The sequence below is a fragment of the Salvelinus sp. IW2-2015 genome, linkage group LG3, assembly GCF_002910315.2.
Source record: "Salvelinus sp. IW2-2015 linkage group LG3, ASM291031v2, whole genome shotgun sequence".
NCBI lineage: Eukaryota > Metazoa > Chordata > Actinopteri > Salmoniformes > Salmonidae > Salvelinus > Salvelinus sp. IW2-2015.
The window spans coordinates 19959082-19986142 of NC_036840.1; the positions used below are offsets into that span (position 1 = coordinate 19959082).

The window sequence follows — 27061 nt, forward strand, 5'->3', positions numbered from 1 at the left end:
ACTAACATGGTCCAAGCACACCAAGACAGTCGTGAAGAGGGCATGACAAAACCTATTCCCCCTCAGGAGACTGAAAAGATTTGGCATGGGACCTCAGATCCTTAAAACGTTTTACAGCTGCACCATTGAGAGCATCCTGACGGGTTGCATCACTGCCTGATATGGCAACTGCTCAGCCTCCGACCGCAAGGCACTACAGAGGGTAGTGCGTATGGCCCAGTACATCACTGGGGCTAAGCTTCCTGCCATCCGGGAACGCTCTATACCAGGCGGTGTCAGAGGAAGGCCCTAAAAATTGTCAAAGACTCCAGCCACCCTAGTCATAGACTGTTCTCTTTGCTACCGCATGGCAAGCGGTACCGGAGCGCCAAGTCTAGGTCCAAGAGGCTTCTAAACAGCTTCTACCTCCAAGCCATAAGAATCCTGAACAGCTAATCAAATGGCTACCCAGACTATTTGCATTGCCCACCCCCCACCCTCTTCTATGCTGCTGCTACCCTCTGTTATTATCTATGGATAGTCACTTTAATAACTCTACCTACATGTACATAATTACCTCGACACCGGTGTCCCCCGCACATTGACACATTGACTCTGTACCGGTACCCCCTGTATATAGCCCCGCTATTGTTATTTACTGCTGCTCTTTAATTATTTGTTATTCTTATCTCTTCGTTTTTTGGGGATTTTCTTAACTGCATTGTTGGTTAAGGGCTTGTAAGTAAGCATTTCACTGTTGTATTCGGCGCATGTGACAAATACAATTTTTTCCCTAATCCCCTTCTTGCCCCCCTTCATATAGAATGTAAAGTGATTACAGTATGTATGTACAGACTAGTATGCATGTGTTGCATTGTATGTGTACGGAGTTCACTCACATTCACTCGATTTTTAAGCCCCCCCGAGACATTGTAACGTTGTAAAATGTTGTAAAATGCCTCCGTTAATCCTGATGAGTACTTTAATGACTATAGGCCATTGAGCACATCACGGATATCTGACACCCCATTTGGACATGGCTCTCCCGTTGGCCAGTGAGAATTTGCATAATGTAAGTTAAAACGGGCAGCTTTTTGTATGTAATATCTCTACGATATGTAATTGGTCACTTATATCTGACACCCCGTTTGAACATACAGTACATACAGTACATGTACTAACGAGGTACCTTATTGGTTAGTGGAGAACTTGCATGTTGTAAGTTAAGACGTTATATCTGAGGTAAAGGTTGATTAAATCTGTGTGTGTGCGTGCTACTGAGGTCAGGGCTAACTAGGCACTCCATTGGCTAGGTACTCCTTTGGCATACCTTCACGTGACCTCACATGAAGGTGAGCTACTGAGCTTGTTTGTTTGTTTTGATCCCCAGTAGCTTTTGCAGAAGCAGCAGCTACTCTTCCTGAGCTAAAGGTCAGCTGCTGAGCTGAAGGGATGCTACTGGGCTAAAGGTCAGGAATTGACATTGATTGATGTCAGGTGGTTGTCTACTGGTATTTGAGGCAGAATTCACCTCGTACGAGGACACTATCCCTGAGGAACACAATTCACATGATTGATAACAATAGCTATGTCATTTTGTACTAATCAATCACACTTAAGATTATATTCAAGAAATACCCGTAAAGAGAAGATGATATGTGGCATTAGCCAAACATGCAGTCCTGCCAATACAGTTCGGACTTGTTGCAGTAAAACGGTCTTTCTCTTGACAGAGTGGGTTGGGGGCATGGCATACATAGACCAAATCCCTTTGCCCCCTATTGGCCCCTTTTCTCTTCAACACGACGGGATTGACAAGGAATTTAGAGTTTGGAAGCTCAGTTTCTGAACAGTGGCTTTGTGGAACTGTCATAAACCGTCTAAACTTGTGTCCGGGCACCTGTTTACATGTTCTCTCGTTAGAGAAAGATATGAGGTCTGGAAGCAGCTTAGGCTACTCCAGTCCTTTGTTTACTTTAGCCTAGCCAGATACGCTATAGTCAAAACCAAATAAAAACCAAATTGTATTTGTCACATGCGCCGATGACAACAGGTGTAGACCTTACAGTGAAATGCTTACTTACAAGCCCTTAACCAACAATGCAGTTTTAAGAAAAATGTGTCTTAAAGTATTTACTAAAATAAACTGAAGGAAAAAATAAAGGGAAAAAAAACTAAGCGCAACAACTAAGAGCAACAATACCTGGGGTACCGGTACAGAGTCAATGTGCGGGGGCACAGGTTAGTTGAGGTAATTGAGGTAATATGTACGTGTAGGTAGAGGTCAAGTGACTATGCATAGATATGGTTGATACAGTCGGTTAGGCTACAGTTGCGTTTCGCAAGAAGAATTCATAGGTTTAATGGGAGAAACACAAAGTGGAACATCCCCAAAGATGTTTACCAGAAGAATACATATACGCACACACACACATACACACACACACACACACACACACTACTCCTTCTCTTCTTTTCCTTTCTCCATGACACCTCTCCATCTTCCCTTTTCATCTCTCCCTCTCATGTTGTTTTCCCTCTATATCACCGTAACAGAGTCAGAGTGAGGTCAGATATACACTACCTGTCACACAGACTGACACACGTTGACAGACCAGACTACTAGATTTACATTTACCAGATTCCTGACTGTCCCTTTAACAACATCCCATCTCTCACACAAAAGGTCCCTCCAGTCCTCTACTCCTCCATTTCTCCATCCCTTCATCCCTCCAGCCTTCTCTTCTTTAACAACATCCATTTTTTTTCACAGAAAGGACAGGAAAGACAAGTGGCTAATGTGCACTCTCTCGCTCCCGCTCTTTCCTCCATCATTCCATCCATCACTCCATCTTGCCATCCCTCCATCCATCTCTCCTCAAACAGACCCACTAAGGCGGGTTTAGTTTTCTTTGCATGACAGTTTGTTAACATCATGGTAAAATACAGTATGCACTACCTGATGAGGTCACTCAGAGATCAGTCAATCAGGTTTAACTGTCAACGAGGAACTTTTATGTTGTCAGGCAGGGTTAGGGAGTAACTGATTACATGTAATCGGTTACATGTAATCTGATTACAAAATAGTTTTGCCAACAAAAATATTGTAATCATATTACAGATACTTTTGAAAAACTAGATCATTACTTCTTGGATTACTTTTACATTTTGAAAGGATGTTTGCGAGAATGTTTTTTGTTGTTGTTGACACTTCTGTTTTCTCAATGACGTTTAATTCAGCTTTGAAAAAAGGCTCATGTTTAAGTTTGTTCCATCTGAGCGAGTCTTACCTGACCAGAAGTCAGAGACCACTATGACAAATCAAATGTTTGTTGGATCCTTCTTGTCTTCTTCTTTGGCCTCTTAAAGGGAAGGTAATCAGATTACGTTACTGAATTTGTGGGGGGCGGGGTATTGTGTACAATACTCTTCCCTCACGTTGTGTCGAGGAGCTGGGTGACACTTTGATTGACAGGTAGTGGAGTGATGAGTTAGTAGAGTAAACACAGAGGGGCAATACTAGGGCCTGAACATGTGTTATCAGAGCAGTGATGTGATTATTAAGGTGGGTGCTTAATAGCACTGAGGTATGTACCTGGTGTTTACTCTGTCAAGTATAAGCAAATAGGTCTGATTGATTGATAAACATTGGTTAAGAATTGAGAGCCAATATTGGGTTACTTGGAGATGACGGACTCACACCTGTAGAAGGTTGGATCGCTGTCGTCTATGGCTGTTGGATGTAGTGTGTGTCTGTATTTGTGTGTGCTTGTCTGTGTGCAATATTTTGTGAACGGTAAAGAACATCTCAAAGAACACTCCTCATTGAGAACACATTCTACCACAGGCATAGAAGTCCACCCAATCCAAGGCAGCTCCTTCTGCTCCAAAGCCTATTTCAACTCTACCTCAACACAGAAAGCAAATCCTCATCTCTCGCTCACTCTCTCTCTCTCTCTCATTTGTCAGAGAGTGTAAATTAATCCTTCTCTCCCGCCCCAAAGGGTGTGTGTGTGTTAGGCTTGGGCAGTATAACGTATACCAGGATATTTAGAAATGCAGGGGTAACTTAAGTTAACTATCTAAGATGTGCCAAATAAATTAGCTCCAGTTCAAGGCTAAGCATTTGGTTTGCTAGCTTGCAAGATCAATCTTCTTGGTTACAGTGGTGACTATCAATCCCCTTCTGGATAAAGATCCCTTCTGCCTAAATTGTTTTGTACCGAATTGTATTCGTATTTGTATTATATACAGTGTATATATTATGTTTGGAAAGAAATAGCGCTCCTTGCACTGCCCGTAATACCGTATACCCCGTTATGGTACAGGAACGGTATTACGGTATGAAAATCTGGATACCGCCTGTCACGGCTGTCGTAAGAAGAGGACCAAGGTGCAGCGTGGTGAGCGTACATACTTCTTTATTATAAGATGTCGCCATCAAAACGAAAACGTGACGCCAACGTAGTGCTCACAGGCAACTATACATGGACAACTACCCACAAATACAGGTGGGAAAAAAGGCTACCTAAGTATGGTTCTCAATCAGAGACAACGATAGACAGCTGCCTCTGATTGAGAACCACACCCGGCCAAACACCAAGAAATACAAATCATAGAAAAAGGAACATAGAATGCCCACCCAAAGCTCTCTACGGTCAGGGCGTGACACCGCCCAACCATAGTGTGTGTGTGTGTGGGGGGGTGGGGGCGCAGATTACTCCTTAAGTTCCACCCTATTGTACATCTCCCCCACTGGCTTTTCATAGGGAGGCAGGGAAAGTAGAAGGTCAAGGTGTGGTGTCTTTAAATGAATAATCCTTTAGAAGACTCTCATACACACACATACACGCTTGGCGTGGGAACCCAATAGAGTAGGGCATCAACATGTGAGGTAGGATACTTTCACATTAGGATTTTGACTGAGCTGCAAGCTGAATAGAGAGAGGGAGTCCCATGACAAAAGTTTGACAGCTCTCTTTTCTTTGTCTTTTTTTCTCTCCCAGTGTTATTTTTCTCTCTTTCTGTTTTATCCCTTGTTCAATGACAGGCCTATGTCTGTGTATCCATGTGTTTCTCTGAGCACATGTCTGAAATAGCATGTGGAGACCATGGCCTTTCTCTTTCTGTCTTTACGCTCTCTCTCTTTCTTTTTTTCTTTTTCTGTCTTTACTCTCTCTCTCTTTCTCCCACTCTCTTTGTCTCCCTCTCTCTCTCTCTCTCTCTCCAGTGGAGTAACCTTGCCCTGCTTCTGTCACTGTGATTAGGATGAGTGGGGAGATCAGAGGAAAGAGTGCGGGAAAGAGAGGGTGAACTTGACCAACAGAGAGAGCGAGGAGAGAGGACAGACTTTACCCCTTTCCCTCTCTTTCTATCTCACCACCCCTCCCCTCCCCCCCACACCCCCCCCTTCACTTGTATTTGTTAAAGAGAACCCCCCTTTAAGAGTGAGGTCAAGAGTTTGAGGAGGTAGCTAGTGACATGTCTGCTGGTCATGTGAAGTGGTCTATGATCTATGAACCTGGGACTGTGTTTGCTCAACGTTTCGGCTGCAACAACCTGTAGGGGTGTTCACCATGCACCTTGTGGTACACACACACACACACATTCACATCTGTATGGCCAGACACCACAACAGACTGTGAGGTTTCAACATGGTTCCTTTGTAGTTCAATTTTAAGTCCAGATGGACCATCGTCATGTTGATCTGCTTACAGGGCCCCTGGGATCCTGGGCCTAATTCCATATAACTTTGGCCTTGCATTCCAACCCCTGTCCCTTCAACTATCACATCCCCTACCCTTTCACCTCCACCTTACTCCCTATGACATACTCAAATATAGATGAGGGGTATAACTTACACTCACACTACAATCACGAACACACTACCCGTACAGACACACACATAACTATCACAACCACCTCACTCTTTACAACCGACATCCGTACAGCTCCAAACCCCCTCACCTCTCCCACCCCCTCAAACCCCCTCTCTCTCTCCTCTCACCTCAACCTGGATTCAGGGGTAGATGTAACATAGTAAGTGAAAATCCGGGGCACTCAAGTTAATATGATGTGTTACTTTTGGTATGGTATGGTATGTGTTAATTTGTGGTTTTCCATCATCCATTTCGTATGATATGTTACAAATAACCATTTGTAGGATATGTTTCGAATTACAATTTGTATGATATTTTACGAATCGCAATTTGTACAATATTTTAAGAATTTGCAATACATATGATATGTTATGAATTCCAATTTGTTGTGGCTAACGTTGGTTAGGTGGCTAACGCTAACATTAGCTAGGTGGCTAATATTAGCAAGGCCAGGGGTTAAGGTTATGGGAAGGGTTAGCTAACATGATAAGTAGTTGCAAATGAGCTAAAATGCTAAAGTTGTCTAAAGGTTTGAACACGCAACCTCAGAGTTGATAGACGTTCCCATTATAAGCCTACCCATCAATGCCGACCAACCACCCTCCTTTCATTTTTGCCTTCAATAACCTGTTTTATGTAACCATACCAAACGTAACATATACTAATTTGAGTGTCCCGGATTTTTGTTTACTGTGCTACGTCTAGTCTATGAGACCAGGCTGCTCACCTCCCCAGGACGCAACCGACACCCTTTCATCCCTAATCGCATTGAAACGCCATCCCTGACCCTTGACCTCTAGCTAGCCCCTAGCTGGCCCCTAGGAGCCCCTAGCCCAGGACTGCTGCTGGGGTGTTTTAATCCTCTATGAAAGGACCTATATTGCATTGTTCCCTGTCCCAGACGGGCTCAATATTGACTGACTGACAGACTGACTGGCTGTTCATGAGTAGGCTTCGAGTCTGTATGTAGACCTACATACAGAGTTTCTCACATGAGAGGTTGTTTTCTGTCGCGCTCTGGTTTCTGAGAAAGGAGCATACACATTGTTCTGTGAACGGGCTTTGGTATGTGTGAGATGGCTTATGTACTTTATCTATATTAATAGTGTGATGGATTTTAAGTTGTTGTTGGTATTCCAACTAAGCATAACGTGCAAGGACTATTGAGACATACACCTATCTTAAAAGTCCCTGCATTGGTTAACTGTTCATTTTAGAATATATATTTTTTTTTATAAAAAAATTAAAGCACCATGAGGCCTTGCACACAAAGACATGTCTGACATGCTTTTAAGATATGTGCCTGGTCGGTCCCTCAGATCCTCTGGCCTTTTAGTTGTTCCAAAGGTCATAACCAAACATTTTGGCGAGGCTAGCCTTCAGCCACCATGATCCTGACATTTGGAACAGCCTGCTGGAGGATCTGAGGGCCTCAGAAACTGTAGAAACCATTTTAGAAACCTTTTTAGTTGTGCTTTCAGTATCTATTTTATTTATTTTATCCCATTTTATATATCTTATACATTTTCATTTATTTTAATGCATCTCTCAGTCCACTGTTATTAGTATTCTTTTTTTACTATTTTAATTTGTCTAACTTTGTTTTACTATTTTAATTTGTCTAACTTTGTTTTACTATTTTTTAATTTGTCTAGTTTTTATCTTTCTCACCTTTTATTATTTTATTTAGGACTTTGAAATGCATCCCCTTTCTGTAAGAAATGTGCTTTATAAATAAAGTTTGATGTGATTATTGAAATAGGCAGGGGGAGAAGTTTAAAATGTGTATTCATTTTGAGCAAAAGCTGCATTAAGGTTGACGCATGATTGATAAACTATGATAGCAGATCCCATATGTATTCCCCATGTAAGAGCTCTACTTATCAGATAGTGGTTAGACTGTCCTGGTATGTGGCACCCAGTCTTTTCCTCTCTATTTCTGATCATTTACAATATGTTAAACATGTTGTGTGTTTGTTTCAGTGGGATAATCAAACCCACTACACATCTTGAACAAAAAAGCATGGCGGTTGTTTATTCCTCATATAACATTTTTCATCGTGATAAGATATTTGTTAGCAGATGTGGATCAAAAACATAGATCAAACACTTATTCTATATTATTCCATTGGTTCAATTGTACCCGGCAAAGAAAATCAAATCAAATGCAGCACTTGAAAGTATTGTCCTAGAGGTTAAGCCTGGTACTGCATGTGGTTCTCTCTCTCTCTCTCGCTCTCTCTCTCAATTCAATTAAATTCAAAGGGCTTTTTTGGCATGGGAAACATATGTTTACATTGCCAAAGTAACTGGAATAGGCAATAAAACAAAAGGGAAATAAACAAGGGAAACAAGAGTAAACATTACACTCACAAAAGTTTTAAAAGCATATAGACATTTCGAATGTTATATTATTGGCTATGTACAGTGTTCTAAAAGTGTGCACGTAGTTAAAGTATAAAATGGAAAAGTATTCAGACCCCTTGACTTTTTCCACATTTTGTTAAGTTACAGCCTTATTCCAAAATGTATTAAATAAATAACACACAATACCCCATAATGGCAAAGCGAAAACAGATTTTGGGGAATTTTTGCAAATGTATTAAAAATAAAAAACCGAAATACCTTATTTACATATATATTCATAATCTTTGCTATGAGACTTGACATTGAGGTCAGGTACATCCTGTTTCCATTGATCATCCTTGAGATGTTTCTACAACTTGAATGGAGTCCACTTGTGGTAAATTCAATTGATTGGACATGATTTGTAAAGGCACACCTGTCTATATAAGGTACCACAGTTCACAGTGCATGTCAGAGCAAAAACCAAGCCATGAGGTGGAAGGAATTGTCTGTAGAGCTCCGAGACAGGATTGTGTCGAGGCACAGATCTGGGGAAGGGTACCAAAAATTGTCTGCAGCATTGAAGGTCCCCAAGAACACTGTCCTCCATCATTCTTAAATGGAAGAAATATGGAACCACCAAGACTCTTCCTAGAGCTGGCTGCCCAGCCATACTGAACAATCGGGGGAGAAGAGGCTTGGTCAGGGAGGTGACCAAGAACTCGTTGGACACTCTGACAGAGCTCTAGAGTGTACCTGTTTTAGCTTTGTCATTACGGGGTATTGTGTGTAGAGTGATGGTGGGAATTTAAAAAATATATACATTTTAGAATAAGTCTGTAACGTAACAAAATGTGGAAAAAGTCAAGGGATCTGAATACTTTCCGAAGGCACTGTAGGTTGTATTTACTATGTTGTTTGTGCTCCACTGGTTTCCCTTTTGTCATGGCAACGGACACAAATCATACTGCTGTGATTGGACACTGCGGGTCTCTCTATCTCTCCTTCCTGGCTCAGTTGGTAGAGCATTGGGCTTGCATGTAGCTTGCATGGGGCTTGATTCCCACTAAGGCCAACCATATGAAAATGTATTCACGCCTCAAGACGCTTTGGATAAAAGTGTCTGCTTAATGGCATACAGTACATAATGTAATACTAACGGTCTCTCTCTCTCTCTCTCTCTCTCTCTCTCTCTCCAGGGCACTACAGGAGAACCGTGTAATGGGTTGGACTGTAGTGGGGGATGCAATTGTAACCCAGAGAAAGGCAGCAGGGTAAGACATGAATACATCTCTATTCTCTCTCCCTCTCACACACATTCACATCTGTGACCGACCCGCTCGATTCAGTCTTATGTACCATAACATAACATTTTTTATTTTTTTACATTGGATAAAAATAGAGACTTGTATCTAGAAAATCGTATATCATAGACTACAGTTGAGGAACAATGGGAAAGTAATTCTGCTTTGAAAGTTGATAAACTTGTAACCCCACTTTTGAGAAAATGGCCCTTGAATGTTTTGATACACCTATTGGAGAGCTCTTCTTCACACCCTCTTAAGCTTTAGCCCCACCCATCTCTTTAAGGATTCACATGTGAGGCCATGTGCTAAACAGAGTGAGTATGGTAGTGTATTAAACAACCAATGACTTCAAGACTGAAGGCTGGTTTATACTACGTCTATCGAACATGTCTGTAGAAAGTTGTCGCAGTCACCTCATGAACATTCTATTGTCATCCGACATGAAACTTGTCATTGTCATTATGTAAAAGTATAAACACAAAAACAACAGGCTGAAAGACGTCAGCAGCCTGGTCATCCAAAATAGCATAACTGGTGTATTTTAACACCAATAAACCTATCCGTTTAAAAATGAATTTAGTATATGTCAACCTAGCAAACCAGGCAACTAAAAGCAACTTTCTAAACAATGTTTTATTTCATTTCAAGCTTGTTAGCTAGCTAGCTAATGTTAAGTTAGCTGGCTAGACAGTTCAAATAATGACCATATGACAGCATCTTAACTTTAGCTAATTTGTGTTCATTATTTCAGGAAAATAAACTCACGACAAGATCGTTATTTACAAGTTAATGGCGAGATAATTACAGAAAATAGCTTACGGTTGTGAGTGTGACGAAATAAAAGTAGGACATTCTACTGGAGAATTTTAGAACTTGGACACTGTCTCATTAGCCTAACGTTATATCCTAATTTGACTTTGTTGCAGGTCATGTTGTTCTTCAAATTACTGTCTCTGGTAAACACACGCTATATCAAATCAAATCTATGTTTTTTTGTCACATGCACAGGATACAGAAGGTGTAAACGGTACAGTGAAATGGCTACTTGCATAGTGGGTCTTTTGTTTAAACATGTTAGCTACCTAAACAATGAGTAATAATCCCAACTCATAACGTTACTACCCTGCATGAATATGCAGGTAGCTAAAGCTAACCAACTAGGTTCAATGTTAGCTAGCTAGCTAATATTAGGTTATAATTAGCAATGCAAATGGCTCTGAGATACGAATAATATTACTACACAGATCATACACGTAACGTTAGCTAGCGAACCAGCCAGCTAGCGTTCTCTAGCTAGCTAACAGTACACTTTAACTTACAATGAAAACAACTTTCTGACAAAATTAGAAACGTATGATATCTGAAAATGTAGCTAGCTAGATTTGAATGGCAAATGAAAGTTCACATGTTCCAGAAGGCATTTCTATAAAACATTTATTTTTACGTTCGAATGGCTCTCCTGTGCAGTAGTGACGCGCGACATACACCTAGTTTCCTGAAACGAGTCACACATCTATTCTTCCTCTCCTACTACAGGAGGCACTATCTTGGCTTCTCGTCCATATCCACGCATGTCACAATTGTTTATTTAAAAGAAAAATGTTTTATTGTCGCATACACCGGATAGGTACAATTAAATGTGTTTTATGAAGTTCAAAGCGGACCTGGGTCAAATACTTTAAGTACTAGAAAGTAGTTGTGGTTCTTGCAAAACAAAGTCAGAAAACACATACTGTTGCATTGAAAGTCTGGTACAGTGCCTTTGGAAAGTTTTTTAGACTACTTGACTTTTTCCACATTTTGTTATGTTACAGCTTTATTCTAAAATTAATTAAATCGTTTTTCCTCCTCATCAATCTACACACAATACCCCATAATGATAAGCAAAAAGAGGTTTTAATAATTTTTGGCAAATTTATTACAAATTAAAAACTGAAATATTACATTTACATAAGTATTCAGACCCTTTACTAAGTACTTTGTTGAAGCACCTTTGGCAGCAGTTACAGCATCTTGGGTATGACGATATAGGCTTGGCACGCCTGTATTTGGGGAGTTTCTCCCATTCCTCTCTGCAGATCCTCTCAAGCTCTGTCAGGTTGGATGGGGAGTGTTGCTGCACAGCTATTTTCAGGTCTCTCCAAAGATGTTCGATCAGGTTCAAGTCCGGGCTCTGGCTGGGCCACTCAAGTACATTCTGAGACTTGTTCAAATCAAAACAAAGTTTATTTGTCACGTGCGCCGAATACAACAGGTGTTGAAATGCTTACTTACAAGCCCTAACCAACAGTGCCATTTTTGAGTAAAAAATAGGTATTAGGTAAACAATATATAAGTAAAGAATTCAAAAATAAAAAGTAAAATGACAGTGAAAATAACAGTAGCGAGGATATATATAGGTGGTACCGGTACAGAGTCAATGTGCGGGGGCACCGGTTAGTCGGGCTGATTGAGGTAATATGTAGGTATAGTTAAAGTGACTATGCATAGATGACAGAGAGTAGCAGCAGCGTTAAAGAGTGGGTTGGCGGGTGCGGGGTGGCGGGACACAATGCAAATAGTCCGGGTAGCCATTTGGTCACCTATTCAGGAGTCTTATGGCTTGGGGGTAAAAGCTGTTGAGAAGCCTTTTGGTCCTAGACTTGGCGCTCCGGTACCATTTTCCATGCGGTAGCAGAGAGAACAGTCTATGACTGGGGTGGCTGGGGTCTTTGACAATTTTTAGGGCCTTCCTCTGACACCGCCTGGTATAGAGAGCCTTGCGGTCGGAGGCCGAGCAGTTGCCATACCAGGCAGTGATGCAACCAGTCAGGATGCTCTCGATATTGCAGCTGTAGAACCTTTTGACGATCTGAGGACCCATGCCAAATCTTTTCACTCTCCTGAGGAGGAATAGGTTTTGTCGTGCCCTCTTCACAACTGTCTTGGTGTGTTTGTACCATGTTAGTTTGTTGGTGATGTGGACACCAAGGAACCTGAAGCTCTCAACCTGCTCCACTACAGCCTCTTCGATGAGAATGGGGGCGTGCTCGGTCCTCCTTTTCCTGTAGTCCACAATCATCTCCTTTGTCTTGATTACGTTGAGGGATAGGTTACCTTAGTGTTCTTGGGCACAGGGACTATGGTGGTCTGCTTGAAACGTTGGTATTTCAGACACAATCAGGGACATGTCAGTGAAGACACCTGCCAGTTGGTCAGCACATGCCCGGTGCACACGTCCTGGTAATCCATCTGGCCATGTTGACCTGTTTCAAGGTCTTACTCACATCGGCTACGGAGAGCATGATCACACAGTCGACTGGAACAGCTGATGCTCTCATGCATGCCTCAGTGTTGCTTGCCTTGAAGTGATTGGGCTCGTCTGGTAAGCTCGTGTCACTGGGCAGCTCGCGGCTGTGCTTCCCTTTGTAATCTGTAATAGTTTGCAGGCCCTGCCACATCCGACAAGCATCGGAGTCGGTGTAGTACGATTCAATCTTAGTCCTGTATTGGCGCTTTGCCTGTTTGATGGTTTGTCGGAGGGCATAGCGGGATTTCTTATAAGCTGAAGCCACTCCTGCGTTGTCTTGGCTGTGTGCTTAGGGTCATTGTCCTGTTGGAAGGTGAACCTTTGCCCCAGTCTGTGGTCCTAAGCGCACTGGAGCAGGTTTTCATCAAGGGTCTCTCTGTATTTTGCTCCGTTCATCTTTGCCTCGATCCTGACTAGTCTCTCAGTCCCTGCCGCTGAAAATCATCCCCACAGCATGATGTTACCACCACCATGCTTCACTGTAGGGATGGTGCCAGGTTTCCTCACGATGTGACCCTTGGCATTCAGGCCAAAGAGTTCAATCATGGTTTCATCAGACCAGAGAATCTTGTTTCTCATGGTCTGAGAGTCCTTTAGGTGCCTTTTGGCAAACTCCAAGCGAGCTGTCATGTGCCTTTTTACTAAGGAGTGGCTTCCGTCTGGCTACTCTACCGTAAAGGCCTGATTGGTGGAGTGCTGCAGAGATGGTTGTCCTTCTGGAAGTTTCTCCCATCTCCACAGAGGAACTCTAGAGCTCTGTCAGAGTGACCATCGGGTTCTTGGTCACCTGACTGACCAAGGCCCTTCTCCCGGGATTCCTCAGTTTGGCTCGGCGGCCAGCTCTGGGAAGAGCCTTGGTGGTTCCAAACTTATTTCATTTAAGAATGATGGAGGCCACTGTGTTCTTGTGTACCTTCAATGCTGCAGACATTTTTTGGTGCCCTTCCCCAGACCTGTGCCGTGACACAATCCTGTCTCTGAGCTCTACAGACAATTCCTTCCACCTCATGGCTTGGTTTTTGCTCTGACATGCACTGTCAACAGTGGGACCTTATATAGACAGGTGTGTGCCTTTCCAAATCATGTTCAATCAATTGAGTTTACCACAGGTGGACTCAAAGTTGTAGAAACATCTCAAGGATGATCAATGGAAGCAGGTCACTTGAGTTCAATTTCGAGTCTTATAGCAAAGGGTCTGAATACTTATGTAAATAATTATTTTCAAAAAAACAGTTTTTGCTTTTATTATTTATGGGGTATTGTGTGTAGATTTGAGGATTTTTAAAAATCTAATCCATTTTATTATAAGGCCGTAACGTAACAATAAGTGGAAAAAGTCAAGGGGTCTGAATACTTTCTGAAGGCACTGTGTAAGTGTAACCGATGTGAAATGGCTAGCTAGTTAGCGGTGGTGCGCGCTAATAGCGTTTCAATTGGTGACGTCACTCGCTCTGAGGACCTTGAAGTAGTTGTTCCCCTTGCTCTGCAAGGGCCGCGGCTTTTGTGGCGCGATGGGTAACGATGCTTCGAGGGTGGCTGTTGTTGATGTGTGCAGAGCCCAGATTGGGGCGAGGAGAGGGACGGAAGCAATACTGTTACATTGACGCTGTTGACCCGGATCACTGGTTGCTGCGGAAAAGGAGGTCAAAAGGGGGGTGAGTGTAACCGATGTGAAATGGCTAGCTAGTTAGCGGTGGTGTGCGCTAATAGCGTTTAAATCGGGTGACGTCACTCGCTCTGAGACCTGAAGTAGTGGTTCCCCTTGCTCTGCAAGGGCCGAGGCTTTTGTGGCGCGATGGGTAACGATGCTTCGTGGGTGTCAGTTGTTGATGTGTGCAGCCCAGGTTCAAGCCCAGGTTCAAGCCCAGGTAGGGGCGAGGTGAGGTGTTGTCTAAATGTTGTAGTCACCTTCAGAAATGACAGCTTTGGTCAAATTACATGTTTTTCGGGCCTCCCGGCTGGCGCAGTGGTCTAGGGCACTGCATCGCTAGCTGTGCCACCAGAGACTCTGGGTTCGCGCCCAGGCTCTGTCGCATCCGGCCACGACCGGGAGGTCCGTGGGGCGATGCACAATTGGCCTAGCGTCGTCTGGGTTTGGCCGGTAGGGATATTTTGTCTCATCGCGCACCAGCGACTCCTGTGGCGGGCCGGGCGCAGTGCACGCTAACCTGTCGCCAGGTGCACGGTGTTTCCTCCGACACATTGGTGCGGCTGGCTTCCAGGTTGGATGCGCGCTGTGTTAAGAAGCAGTGCGGCTTGGTTGGGTTGTGTTTCAGAGGACGCATGGCTTTCGACCTTTGTCTCTTCCGAGCCCGTACAGGAGTTGTAGCGATGAGACAAGATAGTAAAAATTACATGTTTTTCTTCTCCAACAAACCTAAACATTAGTTGTGTTGTGTCATATATTAACAGTACATTTTACATTTCAGTCATTCAGCAGGCGCTTTTATCCAGAGCGACTTACAGTTAGTGCATTCAAACAGTTAGTGCATTCATATTTTTTTCCTCAGTAAAGTAGCTATGAGCAAAATCAGTGCTAGTGAGAAAAGAAAGTGAAAGGGTTATTTCAAGAAAAGCAAAGGTGGTATGAATGTAATATAGTTTGTGTTTCTTTTTGTCAGATGCACGCACATACACGCATACATACACACTTCAACTCTCCTTTAAAAGCGTGCCTACGCACTAATATCACCGTTATGACCGTTATAGTTCATGAGAGTAAACGAATCAGTCATTCTAAAAAGATAGACATTAGCCAGACATGTTTTGCACACTTACGCAGATTATTACTTTAATACTCTCAGAAAAATATCCTCTGCTGTTGCTGCAATGATGGCTGGTTTATTTTATCTTCTGTCCTCATCTCCACGGTATATAGGAGAGTCCAAGCTAAACAGGTCCTAACAATACCTGTCTAGCTGTCTAGGTGTGTTCAGCCCTTTGCTGAAGTTGATACCTGCAGGCTAGTAATAGTCGTAGTCAATTACCTTACCTGTCCCTGATCTGAGAGAATTAGACACAAACACACACACACAGTGCACACACACATACGAGTGCTCGAGGACTCACGCCCGCACTCACACACACACTATCCCTGCTTCTCACCTGAAGCCACTTGATAACCTTTTACCAACGTGGTCTCATGCAGTGACAATGCCCAGACTAGACAAATCTGGATGCTGGCCAACAGGAATGTTTCCCTGTGTTCTGGGCTAGGCAGGTCTAGATGTTGGCAAACAGAGATGTTACCCTGTGTTTCTCCCTAAGGCCTGACAGTGGCTCCTTCACCTGCTCTGGCCTCGCTCCAAGCCACTGTTTGTTCTGTCCTGCTACTGCTCCACACCTTGTAGAGTCTGTCTGTCTGTGTCTGTGTCTGTCTGTCTGTGTGTGCCAGCGATCACTCCCAAATTCTAAATGCCAGAGGGAGGAACACTAGTGGACCCATGCCCCACCCCTATCCAATTCCCCCCCCCCTTCACCCCTACCTACGCCCCTCGTCCCCTAACAAAACATGACCAGATCATGTCCCTGAATTTTGTGTGCGTCTCAAATGGCACCCTATTCTCTACGCAGTGCACTAAGTTTGACCAGAGCTCTATAGAACCTAGTCAAAAGAAGTGTACTAGATAGGGAATAGAGTGCCATTTGGGACCCAAGCCTGCAACCTCACCTCACCCTCTTGCCAACAAGAATTGTTTTGATACGGGGGAGGGGATAAAGAAACAAATAAAAAATCTGTTTTACGACGGGTTGATTTGCGATCGGATGAATAGAAGAAAGGAACGTGAGATGTTTAACATGACGTCTAGCGAGTGCTAACTGCTGCTAATGTGTGTGACACTAAGGAGTTTGACATTAAGGCCCTATTCCCACTACGGGATATGAAGGAGAGTCTGAGGAGCCAGGTGGTCGAAAGAGAATTCTACTTTTCACTTCACATTACATCCTTTCCGTACCTTTCGTCGTGGCTGGCAATGCGATATTCTCGGGTCCGCAGCTCAAATGTACGGTAAATATCACAGTAGCCGCTAGCCAGTAAGCACAAACTATTTAACAGTTCGAGCAACTTAATTCTTAAACATACTACAATTTTGAATAATGCAACCAAACCATACTACACTCTCGAATAATGCTAAAATCCACAAGCATGTGCAGAAAATTAAAGAGTTTATTTTCTCGTCCGCACACATTAAACTAGCTGATAATACAGCTATTAGGCCCAGTGCAGTCAAGCACAAAAACAAAACACTGTTGAGATCAAAAGCTACGGCAACAATTTCAGAATGTAACAGGCTGCTACTATTATTTCAGGTAAAACGTAATAAAACAAGTTTAAAAAAAATAAAAATAAGAAAATGACTACATTTCAGCTGTTTCGAAAACATTGCTATGCTAACAAAAAAAATACTGTAAGAGTGTTGGCTCAACGAGACAATTCTGTTTACACTGCCCTGCTTCGAGGGGGTGGGGGGGGCGAGTGTCGTGTTCTACCTCCAGAACAGTGGAGGCTGCTGAAGGGAGGATGGCTTGTAATAATGGCCCGAACGGAGTAAATGGAATGGTGTCAAACCCATGGTTTTCATGTGTTTCATACCATTCCAATCACTCCGTTCCATTCCATTCTCCCCGCAGTAGCCTCCGCTGTTCCGAAGGTAGCGGTCGAGACATGGCAAGTACACCGTGTATGTGTATTGTTAACGAAAAGTCTAGTATGTGAAGACCCTCTAAGTTAGGGGTGGAGGATATAGCGTTGTCAAAAAGCACGGTGTGGGTTCACAACGGCGTCGTGCTGACAGCTACTGTCTACCGCAGAAATTAACCATGTCCTTACCTCGTAGACCACTCAGCTGTCATGTCAGCTAGAAGGGCTCATACCCTCACGTTATCACTCGGCTTCTTACCCCACGCAGCGAAGAAACGAGTTCAAGAATAGGATCAGGAACTGGTGATGGAGTGAAAGAATAATGGAAGGGGCAAGAGGATGTGGTGATGCAATGTATGAAAGTGGAGTGGAGACTTCCATCCTGACTCATGCCCTCCGGAAAGATGCCCTAGACTCCTCTCGTGCCAAAACGTTTGTGGTGGTCTGATGTGGTGTGTATAGATCTAGATGAGTTAGATAGGTTCACCTCTCAGGGAGGCTGTTTTCTACGCCTCAAGCCTCGTTCAGACCTTCTCCCTTTGCCAAAGCGGATTATTTGTCATTGCCAGTATCTGGATCACGCCCACGCTGTATCATGCTAATGTTTTCAACAATTGATGTAAGGTTGAGTCATTTAGGTATGGCTACAGGACAGAACATTGAATTATATGGTCAAGTTCAATAACATGAGTCATTATCTGTGGATTTGACACTTGCAGGCATGGTCCAAAGAAACATTGTAGAAACATATCATGCTAAAGTATTTCCAATTAATTTGGCAGAATATCCACCTCCAGTTGGAACAAGCTGTTTAGCCCAGGGGACAGAGAAAATGTACCTCTCTCTCTCTCTCTCTCTCTGGGGCTCTTTCTCTCTGTGTCCCTGTCTATCTCTCTCTCTTTCTTTCCCCATCTCCCTCTCCTCCCCTCTCCCTCTCCTCCCCCCTCTCTCAACCCCCCAATCTCTCTCTCTCTCTCTTTGATTCTCTATGTTTAGTCTACTCTGACTGAGTGCACCTTTTAGATCAGTTTTGCCTCTCATGGCCTTGATCTATCTGGTTATTTATTCTGTGAGGTGCAGTTATCATTCTATTGGCAAGCTAAAAGGCTCCACACACACGCAAACACACACACACACACACACGTTGTTTTTCTAATCCACGAAATAGCTTTTATGTTGTCAGATGAACTGATATCAAAAGTGAATAGTTTTAGCTTCGCCAGTGGGCTGCAAACATCTCACACTCTCTCACACTCGCTCAGTTGGCTCAGACCTACAGTAGGTGTGCTGAGCAGCTGTCGGATGTTTGTGTGTTTGTGTGTTTATGTCCATGTCTGTGTCTATTCCAACGCAACCGCCAGAGATTGAGTTGGGTTGGTCTATACAGTACATGTGTATGTATTAGTCCCCTTGTCCATGTCTGTGCCTCAGCTCCCTAGCGGCTTTCAGCAGTCTGACATACTAGTCTTACCAGCACAAGAACCTACTTACTACCTCTACGGTACCCAGTCTGTATCCAAACAACAATTACCTAAGGGCTGTCTGAGGCAGTACACACACAGTGTGGCTGCAGCCTACACTTACACAGACACACGGATAGAGGCCTTGCAGCAAATAACATAGTGGCGACTATATTACGCTCCACACACACACACACACACACTCCCATTGTTTAACGCCAACCCTAAGTGGAGGGTGTTGGTTTGTCTCTGCTCAGTTTTCTCCTGTACCAAAGGCACGTTTTGAGGCATTTGTCTTAACCACAGATCTAGGATCAGATAAGACTACCACAGACTTCAGCCACAATGGGGACTTAACAGGGAAAAAAAGACATGAGATCAGTTTAAGCGGAAATTTAGAAGCACACTTGAGGTAGACGTAGGTATTTAAATTGGAATATATCACCTGAATCATAACCTTAACCATAAGCAAAACTTGCACTGGAAGCATGTTTGAGTGGAGGTTTGTCTTCTAATCTACTGATATAGGATCAGATTAGCCTACCATTATAATAACCATAACCATAAGGGGATGAAATGCCAAACTGACATAAGATCAGTATCTAAGCCCTACAGAGTATCATCCTATTCCATTGGAAGCTATTAACCACATATCTGGGATCAGATCAGCCTACCAACCAATAACCATAAGTGGGGATCAGTGTCTCAGGCAAAAGGCATCCTACCTCTACCTCAACCATCCATCTTACTCTCTTAGAAAAAAAGGGTTCCAAAAGGGTTCTTTGGCTGTCCCCATAAGATAACCCCTTTTGGTTTCAGGTAGAACCCCTTTTGGTTCCAGGTAGAAGCCCTTTTGGGGGAACCAGAAGAATCAAAAATCAAAAAGGCCGAAGAACCCTTTTAGGCTGTAGATATTAGCTTTTTTTCTAAGAGTGTACACATTGCTTAGCCACCTCGGCCCAAGTTACACCCTCCAAAATGGACACCGTGCCAGCTGCATTATGTCATTCTCCATGTACATTTCCACCTCTACCCTTTGTCTTAGCTGTCTCTGAATCAATGATGCCATACAATACCAGGACGGCACCATCGAGTGATTTCTAATCAGATTATTAACTATAAACGCCTTAATGTAATAAATAATACTGTGACATATTGGAACATGTCCATTTAGAGTCTAGGCTCAGAGGAGGATCAGCTGGCAGGGAAACATATAGACAATAACATCTGTGATAAATGTATACACTGTAGGGCCATAAATCTGGAGATGGGACACACACACTGATATATACAGATACCCCCCCCCCCCCTTATCTCAGCCCGATCTCTATCCTAGGCCTAGCTACAAGACTAACCCTTAGCTTCTATCCATAGGGGGGGAAAAGCCTCTTACACATGGACACACCAGCAGAGTGGAAGGACTTAGAGTCCTGTAGTTCCTCGAGAGAGAGAGAGAGAGAGAGAGGGGGGATGGGAATAGAGAGAGAGAAACAATAACATCCGTTTCCACCAGAGGTGAGAGGTCGCGGAGGGACAACGGGATGCTTTGTGTTAAGCATTGCTAACATCAACACCAGGCTTTTATCTGCTTAGGGCCTCGGGCCCCAAGGGACCACACCAAGACCCAGGGCCCTGAAACATATGTCTTCACTTTGGGGAAGAAAGAGAGCGCGAGAGAGAGAGAGAAATGGAGAGGTAGGAAATTAAACAATGCAAAGCTGTGTGGATTTGAGATCATCAAAGCCTTGTGGCCTTTAGTGCTTCTTTAGTCCAAATCTGTTGCTGATCTTTTACAAATACACAGAGGATCAGTGTAATAGAATGTGTATAGTTGTTACTCTAAAAGTCTTTAAGTGATTAAGCTTACTTCTGCACAGAGCCAGTAGGGGGTTAGGCATGAGAGGATAGTGAACTCCCTCTTCCCCTCTCCCCCTCTTTCTCCATCTTCCTCTGTCCCTCTTGGGCCCCTCGATGAAAGAGTACGTCACCGGACCTCCTGCTTGAACGAATTCCTTACCTTAATCTTATCTCAGAGAGGGAGGGGCGAGATAGAGAGGCAGACAGATAAAGAGACCGATGGGGAGGAGATGAGGGGATGGAGGCGGTAGTGATGATGCTGACGAGCAGATGGAGGGTCTTCTAGACACACACACACAAAAACACACGCACACACACACACATTGTGACTCTGATTGCACAATGAGCAGATCAGAGCTGGCGCTATGACAACTCTTTGAGCACACTACTCTCTCACTCTCTCCCTCTTCCTATCTCTTTCTCACTCCCTCCATCTCTCTCCAAATGTTTTCTAATGTGTTGTTTTTGTCATTATTAGCCGTGTCCACGTTTTGCTGACTGGCCTCCAACTCACAGTCCCGTGTTGAACGCCAAGAGAGAGAGAGAGAGAGAGAGTGTGTGTGTGTGTACGTGTTTAACTATTCTTGTGGGGACCAGAAGACTAGTAAACGAACAGATATTTGACTAACTGGGAACATTTTGTTAGCTCCACGATGTCAAATGCTATTTCTAGGGGGTTTATGGTTAAGGTTAGAATTAGGGTTAGAATTACGTTAGGGGTTAGGGGTTAGGGTTAGGATAAGCTGTACAGACTGTGTGTGTGTGTGTATGTGTATGTGTATGTGTATGTGTATGTGTATGTGTATGTGTGTGTGTGTGTGTGTGTGTGTGTGTGTGTGTGTGTGTGTGTGTGTGTGTGTGTGCAACAACCTGCCCCCTCAACCCTTCTCTCTGAAAAGCATTTTTCTGTTTTATCAGTTCATGATCCACCTCTTCTAGCCCAAGCAGAACCTCTAGTTCAGTCTAAACATGAACTAAGTTTTGTTTAGGCTGACAGCAGGTTGACCTAAACACGTACACACACACACACCATGAGACGCACACACACTTAGAAATTATGGATGTATAGAATTTGAGCGACTTTTTACCTCCCACAGAGTTGGTCAGACCCGAACACCGTCCATGCATAGACACAAACACAAAGACAGGCTCAGGATGTTTATCAGTTCATCATAACATAGACGAATTGGTGATGATGATAGTGTGTTAGGGGATACAGGGTTTTCATTCCTTTTAGTCAACTGCCCTTCTAAAAAAAATGTGTTGCTTCAGAGTGATCTGTGACTTTTCTACTTTGTTTCGCGCAAGCGGGTAAACATAGCTAACATTCCTAAAGATTCATCTCTGTACAGTGAGTAGACACTTTGAAGTTCTAGTGCCCTGGCAGGACAACTCTCACGCATTTGTTTTTATTGGTGGGAGTTGGTCCTCACCCATTTGTTTTTATTTAACACATTCTCAGTTACAGGGGAGAGGAGGAGGAGGATAAGATAGCCATTTGGAAGCTGATGATGATTAGGGTGGCCATGATGGTATGGGGGAGATGGAATTTAGCCAGGACACCGGGGTTAACACCCTACTCTTACGATAAGTGCCATGGGATCTTTAGTGACCACAGAGAGTCAGGACACCCGTTTAACATCCCATCCTAAAACTATCTTACAGGTCAGGCGTACTAAACTTCAGGAGGACTAACTTTGACTTTGAACTGCAACACTCAACTCACATCAAGGCGGTGACCCGTTCCTGTAGGTTCATGCTCTACAACATTCGCAGAGTACGACCCTGCCTCACACAGGAAGCGGCGCAGGTCCTAATCCAGGCACTTGTCATTCCCGTCTGGATTACTGCAACTCGCTGTTGGCTGGGCTCCCTGCCTGTGCCATTAACCCCTACAACTCATCCAGAACGCCGCAGCCCGTCTGGTGTTCAACCTTCCCAAGTTCTCTCACGTCACCCGCTCCTCGCTCTCTCCACTGGCTTCCAGTTGAAGGCTCGCATCCGCTACAGACCATGGTGCTTGCCTACGGAGCTGTGAGGGGAACGGCACCTCCGTACCTTCAGGCTCTGATCAGGCCCACACAAACAAGGGCACTGCGTTCATCCACCTCTGGCCTGCTCGCCTCCCTACCTCTGAGGAAGTACAGTTCCGCTCAGCCCAGTCAAAACTGTTCGCTGCTCTGGCACCCACAATGGTGGAACAAACTCCCTCACCGACGCCAGGTCAGCGGAGTCAATCACCACCTTCCGGGAACACCTGAAACCCCACCTCTTTAAGGAATACCTAGGATAGGATAAAGTAATCCTCCTAACCCCCCCCTCCCCTTAAATGAGTTAGATGCACTATTGTAAAGTGGTTGTTCCACTGGATATCATAAGGTGAATGCACCAAATTGTAAGTCGCTCTGGATAAGAGCGCTCTGCTAAATGACTTAAATGTAAATGTAAATGTAACACACACACCATACCACCTCTCGCTCTCTCTTTTCTTCTTATCTGCCATCCTCCTGACTCCCCCCTTCTCCCTCCCTCCTGTCCTATCTGACCTTTAACCCCTAGTAGACTGCTGGTCTGTCCGGGCAGGTGTATGGTCGGGTGATAGTGGTCACCACGACGACGCTGGTCATTAAACTAGAGACAGACAATAGCCGTCTGACAACTCTCTCTCAACCTTCTTTCCTCCCGTCATCTTTCTCACTCACTATCCCTATAGTCACCATAGATCAAGTTCGTGAGGTTTTTTGTTCGTATGTGGATTTCAATGCTTACACTGCCCCTTCTGGTGAATTCTGTCTCATCCTGACTTAGAACACAGAAGTGCTGATTTTGGGATCTGTTTGCCTTTAGATCACAATGAATAACATTACATGGAAAAGGGCGACCTGATCCTAGATCAGCACTCTTACATCTGAGACTCTTGATACACATCTTTAGCTTGTTTCTCATTTCAGAACCTATTTCTGCATTCTTACTGTAGAACCTCAGAATCTTGGTTACATGTGTCACACTCAATTACGTCCTATACTATCCCCGTCATATGAACTGAAATACATGTTTTATACACTATTAAAGGTCCATAGAGGGGACATGGATTTAATATAACATATCAAAGAACTGATCTGATTTACGATGATGGTGATCGCCACCATGATGAGAACCACTTTATAAATGATGAAAGGAATACAAATATTTGTTGCGGTTTTGATTATATTTTTTCCATTCTTTTATGTTTATTATTCTCTCTTTCTCTTCACAAGGACTTGACTGTCTGGGACTCTGTTATAGAACATGTATTAACCATCTATTGACGCTCATGTCAAAGCCAAAATCAAGTCCAGTCTCAAGTGTGTGTGGTGTGTGTGTGTGGTGTGTGTGTGTGTGTGTGTCTGTGTGTGTGTGTGTCTGTGTGTCTGTGTGTCTGTGTGTCTGTGTGTCTGTGTGTCTGTGTGTCTGTGTGTCTGTGTGTCTGTGTGTCTGTGTGTGTCTACACGTGAGAACACATAGACTTTATCCAGACCTCCAGTGTGATTACTTCTAGAAGTTATAGCATCTAATTTAATCTGTAGTGTACAATCATTTATGCAATTTTCCCCTTTCCACAGAGATTACCCTGCCCTATTTGGCATCAAACTACTCAACCCATTTCTCTCCAATGAAAGGATGTGTTAGGCATGTAGGAGCACATTCCAGTTGATACATAAAAGGCTTTTGAGGTGCCCTCCACCTTTTGTACCAGTGTGCTTGTGGGTAACTAGACCCATATTTCTGTACGGACAGGATATGAGGCATGTAGGTGCACATCTTATTTCATAGAACTAAAAGACTTAAATGAAATTACCTGAAGTCACCTTCTCCAATCAAATCACATTTTATTAGTCACATGTGCCGAATACAACAGGTGTAGTAGACCTTACAGTGAAATTCTTTCTTACGAGCCCCTAACCAACAATGCAGTTAAAAAAATACGGATAAGAATAAGAAATAAAGGTAACAAGTAACAGCAGCAGGAAAATAACAATATTGAGACAATATACAGAGGGGTACCGGTACAGAGTCAATGTGCGGGGGCACCGGTTAGTTGAGGTAATATGTACATGTAGGTAGAGTTATTAAAGTGACTATGCATAGATTATAACAACAGAGAGTAGCAGCGGTGTAAAAGGGGAGGGGCAATGCAAATAGTCTGGGTAGCCATTTCATAAGGTTTTCAGGAGTCTTATGGCTTGAGGGTAGAAGCTGTTTAGAAGTCTCTTGGACCTAGACTTGGCGCTCTGGTACCGCTTGCCGTGTGGTAGCAGAGAGAACAGTCTATGACTAGGGTGGCTGGAGTCTTAGGCAATTTTTAAGGCCTTCCTCTAACATCACCTGGTTTAGAGGTCCTGGATGGCAGGAAGTTTGGCCCAGTGATGTACTGGGTCGTTCACACTACCCTCTGTAGTGCCTTGCGGTCAGAGGCCGAGCAGTTGCCATACCAGGCAGGGATGCAACCAGTCAGGATGCTCTCGATGGGTCAGCTGTAGAACCTTTTGAGGATCTGAGGACCCATGCCAAACCTTTTCAGTCTCCTGAGGGGGAATAGGTTTTGTCGTGCTCTCTTCACAACTGTCTTGGTGTGCTTGGAGTATGTTATTTTGTTGGTGATGTGGACACCAAGGAACTTGAAGCTCTCATCCTGCTCCACTACAGCCCCGTCGATGAGAATGGGGGCGTGCTCGGTCTTCCTTTTCCTGTAGTCCACAATCATCTCATTTGTCTTGATCATGTTGAGGGAGAGGTTGTGGTCCTTGCACCACACGATCAGGTATCTGACCTTCTCCCTATAGGCTGTCTCATCGTTGTCGGTGATCAGGCCTACCACTGTTGTGTCATCAGCAAACTTAATGATGGTGTTGGAGTCGTGCCTGGCCATGCAGTCATGAGTGAACAGGGATTATAGGAGGGGACTAAGAACGCACCCCTGAGGGGCCCCCGTGTTGAGGATCAGCGTGGGGGATGTGTTGTTACCTACCCTTACCACCTGGGGGTGGCCCGTCAGGAAGTCCAGGATCCAGTTGCAGAGGGAGGTGTTTAGTCCCAGTGTCCTTAGCTTGGTGATGAGCTTTGAGGGCACTATGGTGCTGAACGCGGAGCTGTAGTCAATTAATTTTACTCTCACATAGGTGTTCCTTTTTGTCCAGGAGGAAAAGGGCAGTGTGGAGTGCAATAGCAATTGCATCATCTGTGGATCTGTTGGTGCGGTATGCTAATTGGAGTGGGTCTAGGGTTTCTGGGATAATGGTGTTGATGTGAGCCATGACCAGCCTTTCTTAGGCAAAGGCACAATGGTGGTCTGCTTAAAACATATTGGTATTACAGACTCGGACAGGGAGAGGTTGAAAATGTCAGTGAAGACATTTGCAAGTTGGTCAGCGCATGCTCGCAGTAAACGTCCTGGTAATCCGTCCGGCCCTACGGCCTTGTGAATGTTGAGCTGTTTAAAGGTCTTACTCACAAATGCTGCGGAGAGCGTGATCACACAGTCTTCCGGAACAGCTGGTGCTCTCATGCATGTTTCAGTGTTATTTGCCTCGAAGCGAGTATAGAAGTAGTTTAGCTTGTCTGGTAGGCTCGTGTCACTAGGCAGCTCTCGGCTGTGCTTCCCTTTGTAGCCTGTAATGGTTTGCAAGACCTGCCACCGACGAGCTTCAGAGCCGGTGTAATACGATTCGATCTTAGTCCTGTATTGACGCTTTGCCTGTTTCATGTTTCGTCTGAGGGCATAGCGGGATTTCTTATAAGCTTCTGGGCTAGAGTCCTGCTCCTTGAAAGCGGCAGCTCAAGCCTTTAGCTCAGTGCGGATGTTGCCTGTAATCCAGGACTTCTGGTTGGGGTATGTACGTACGGTCACTGTGGGGACGACATCATCGATGCACTTATTGATGAAGCCAATGACTGATGTGGTGTACTCTTCAATGCCATTGGAAGAATCCCGGAACATAGTCCAGTCTGTGATAGCAAAACAGTCCTGTAGCTTAGCATCTGCTTCATCTGACCACTTTTTTATTGATCTAGTCTTTGGTGCTTCCTGCTTTAATTTTTGCTTGGAATCAGGAGGATATAATTATGGTCAGATTTGGAGGGCGAGGGAGAGCTTTGTACCCTCTGGTTGCACATTTAACATGCTGATAGAAATTTGGTAAAACAAATTTAAGTTTCCCTGCATTAAAGTCCCCGGCTAGTCGGAGCGCTGCCTCTGGGTGAGCGTTTTCTTGTTTGCTTATGGTGGAATACAGCTCATTCAATGCCGCTGTTCTATCCTGCCT

The 27061-nt window shown here is 44.0% G+C and overlaps 1 protein-coding gene across 1 annotated transcript in view; it reads left to right on the forward strand.

Moving 5' to 3' along the window:
- col4a6 (collagen, type IV, alpha 6) overlaps nucleotides 1-27061 on the forward strand; it is a 224809-nt gene that overhangs the window by 114154 nt on the left and 83594 nt on the right. Inside the window, exon 4 of the mRNA XM_070449551.1 lies at nucleotides 9404-9478. Within this exon, the coding sequence (XP_070305652.1) occupies nucleotides 9404-9478 (75 nt within the window). The remainder of the gene's footprint in view (nucleotides 1-9403; nucleotides 9479-27061) is intronic.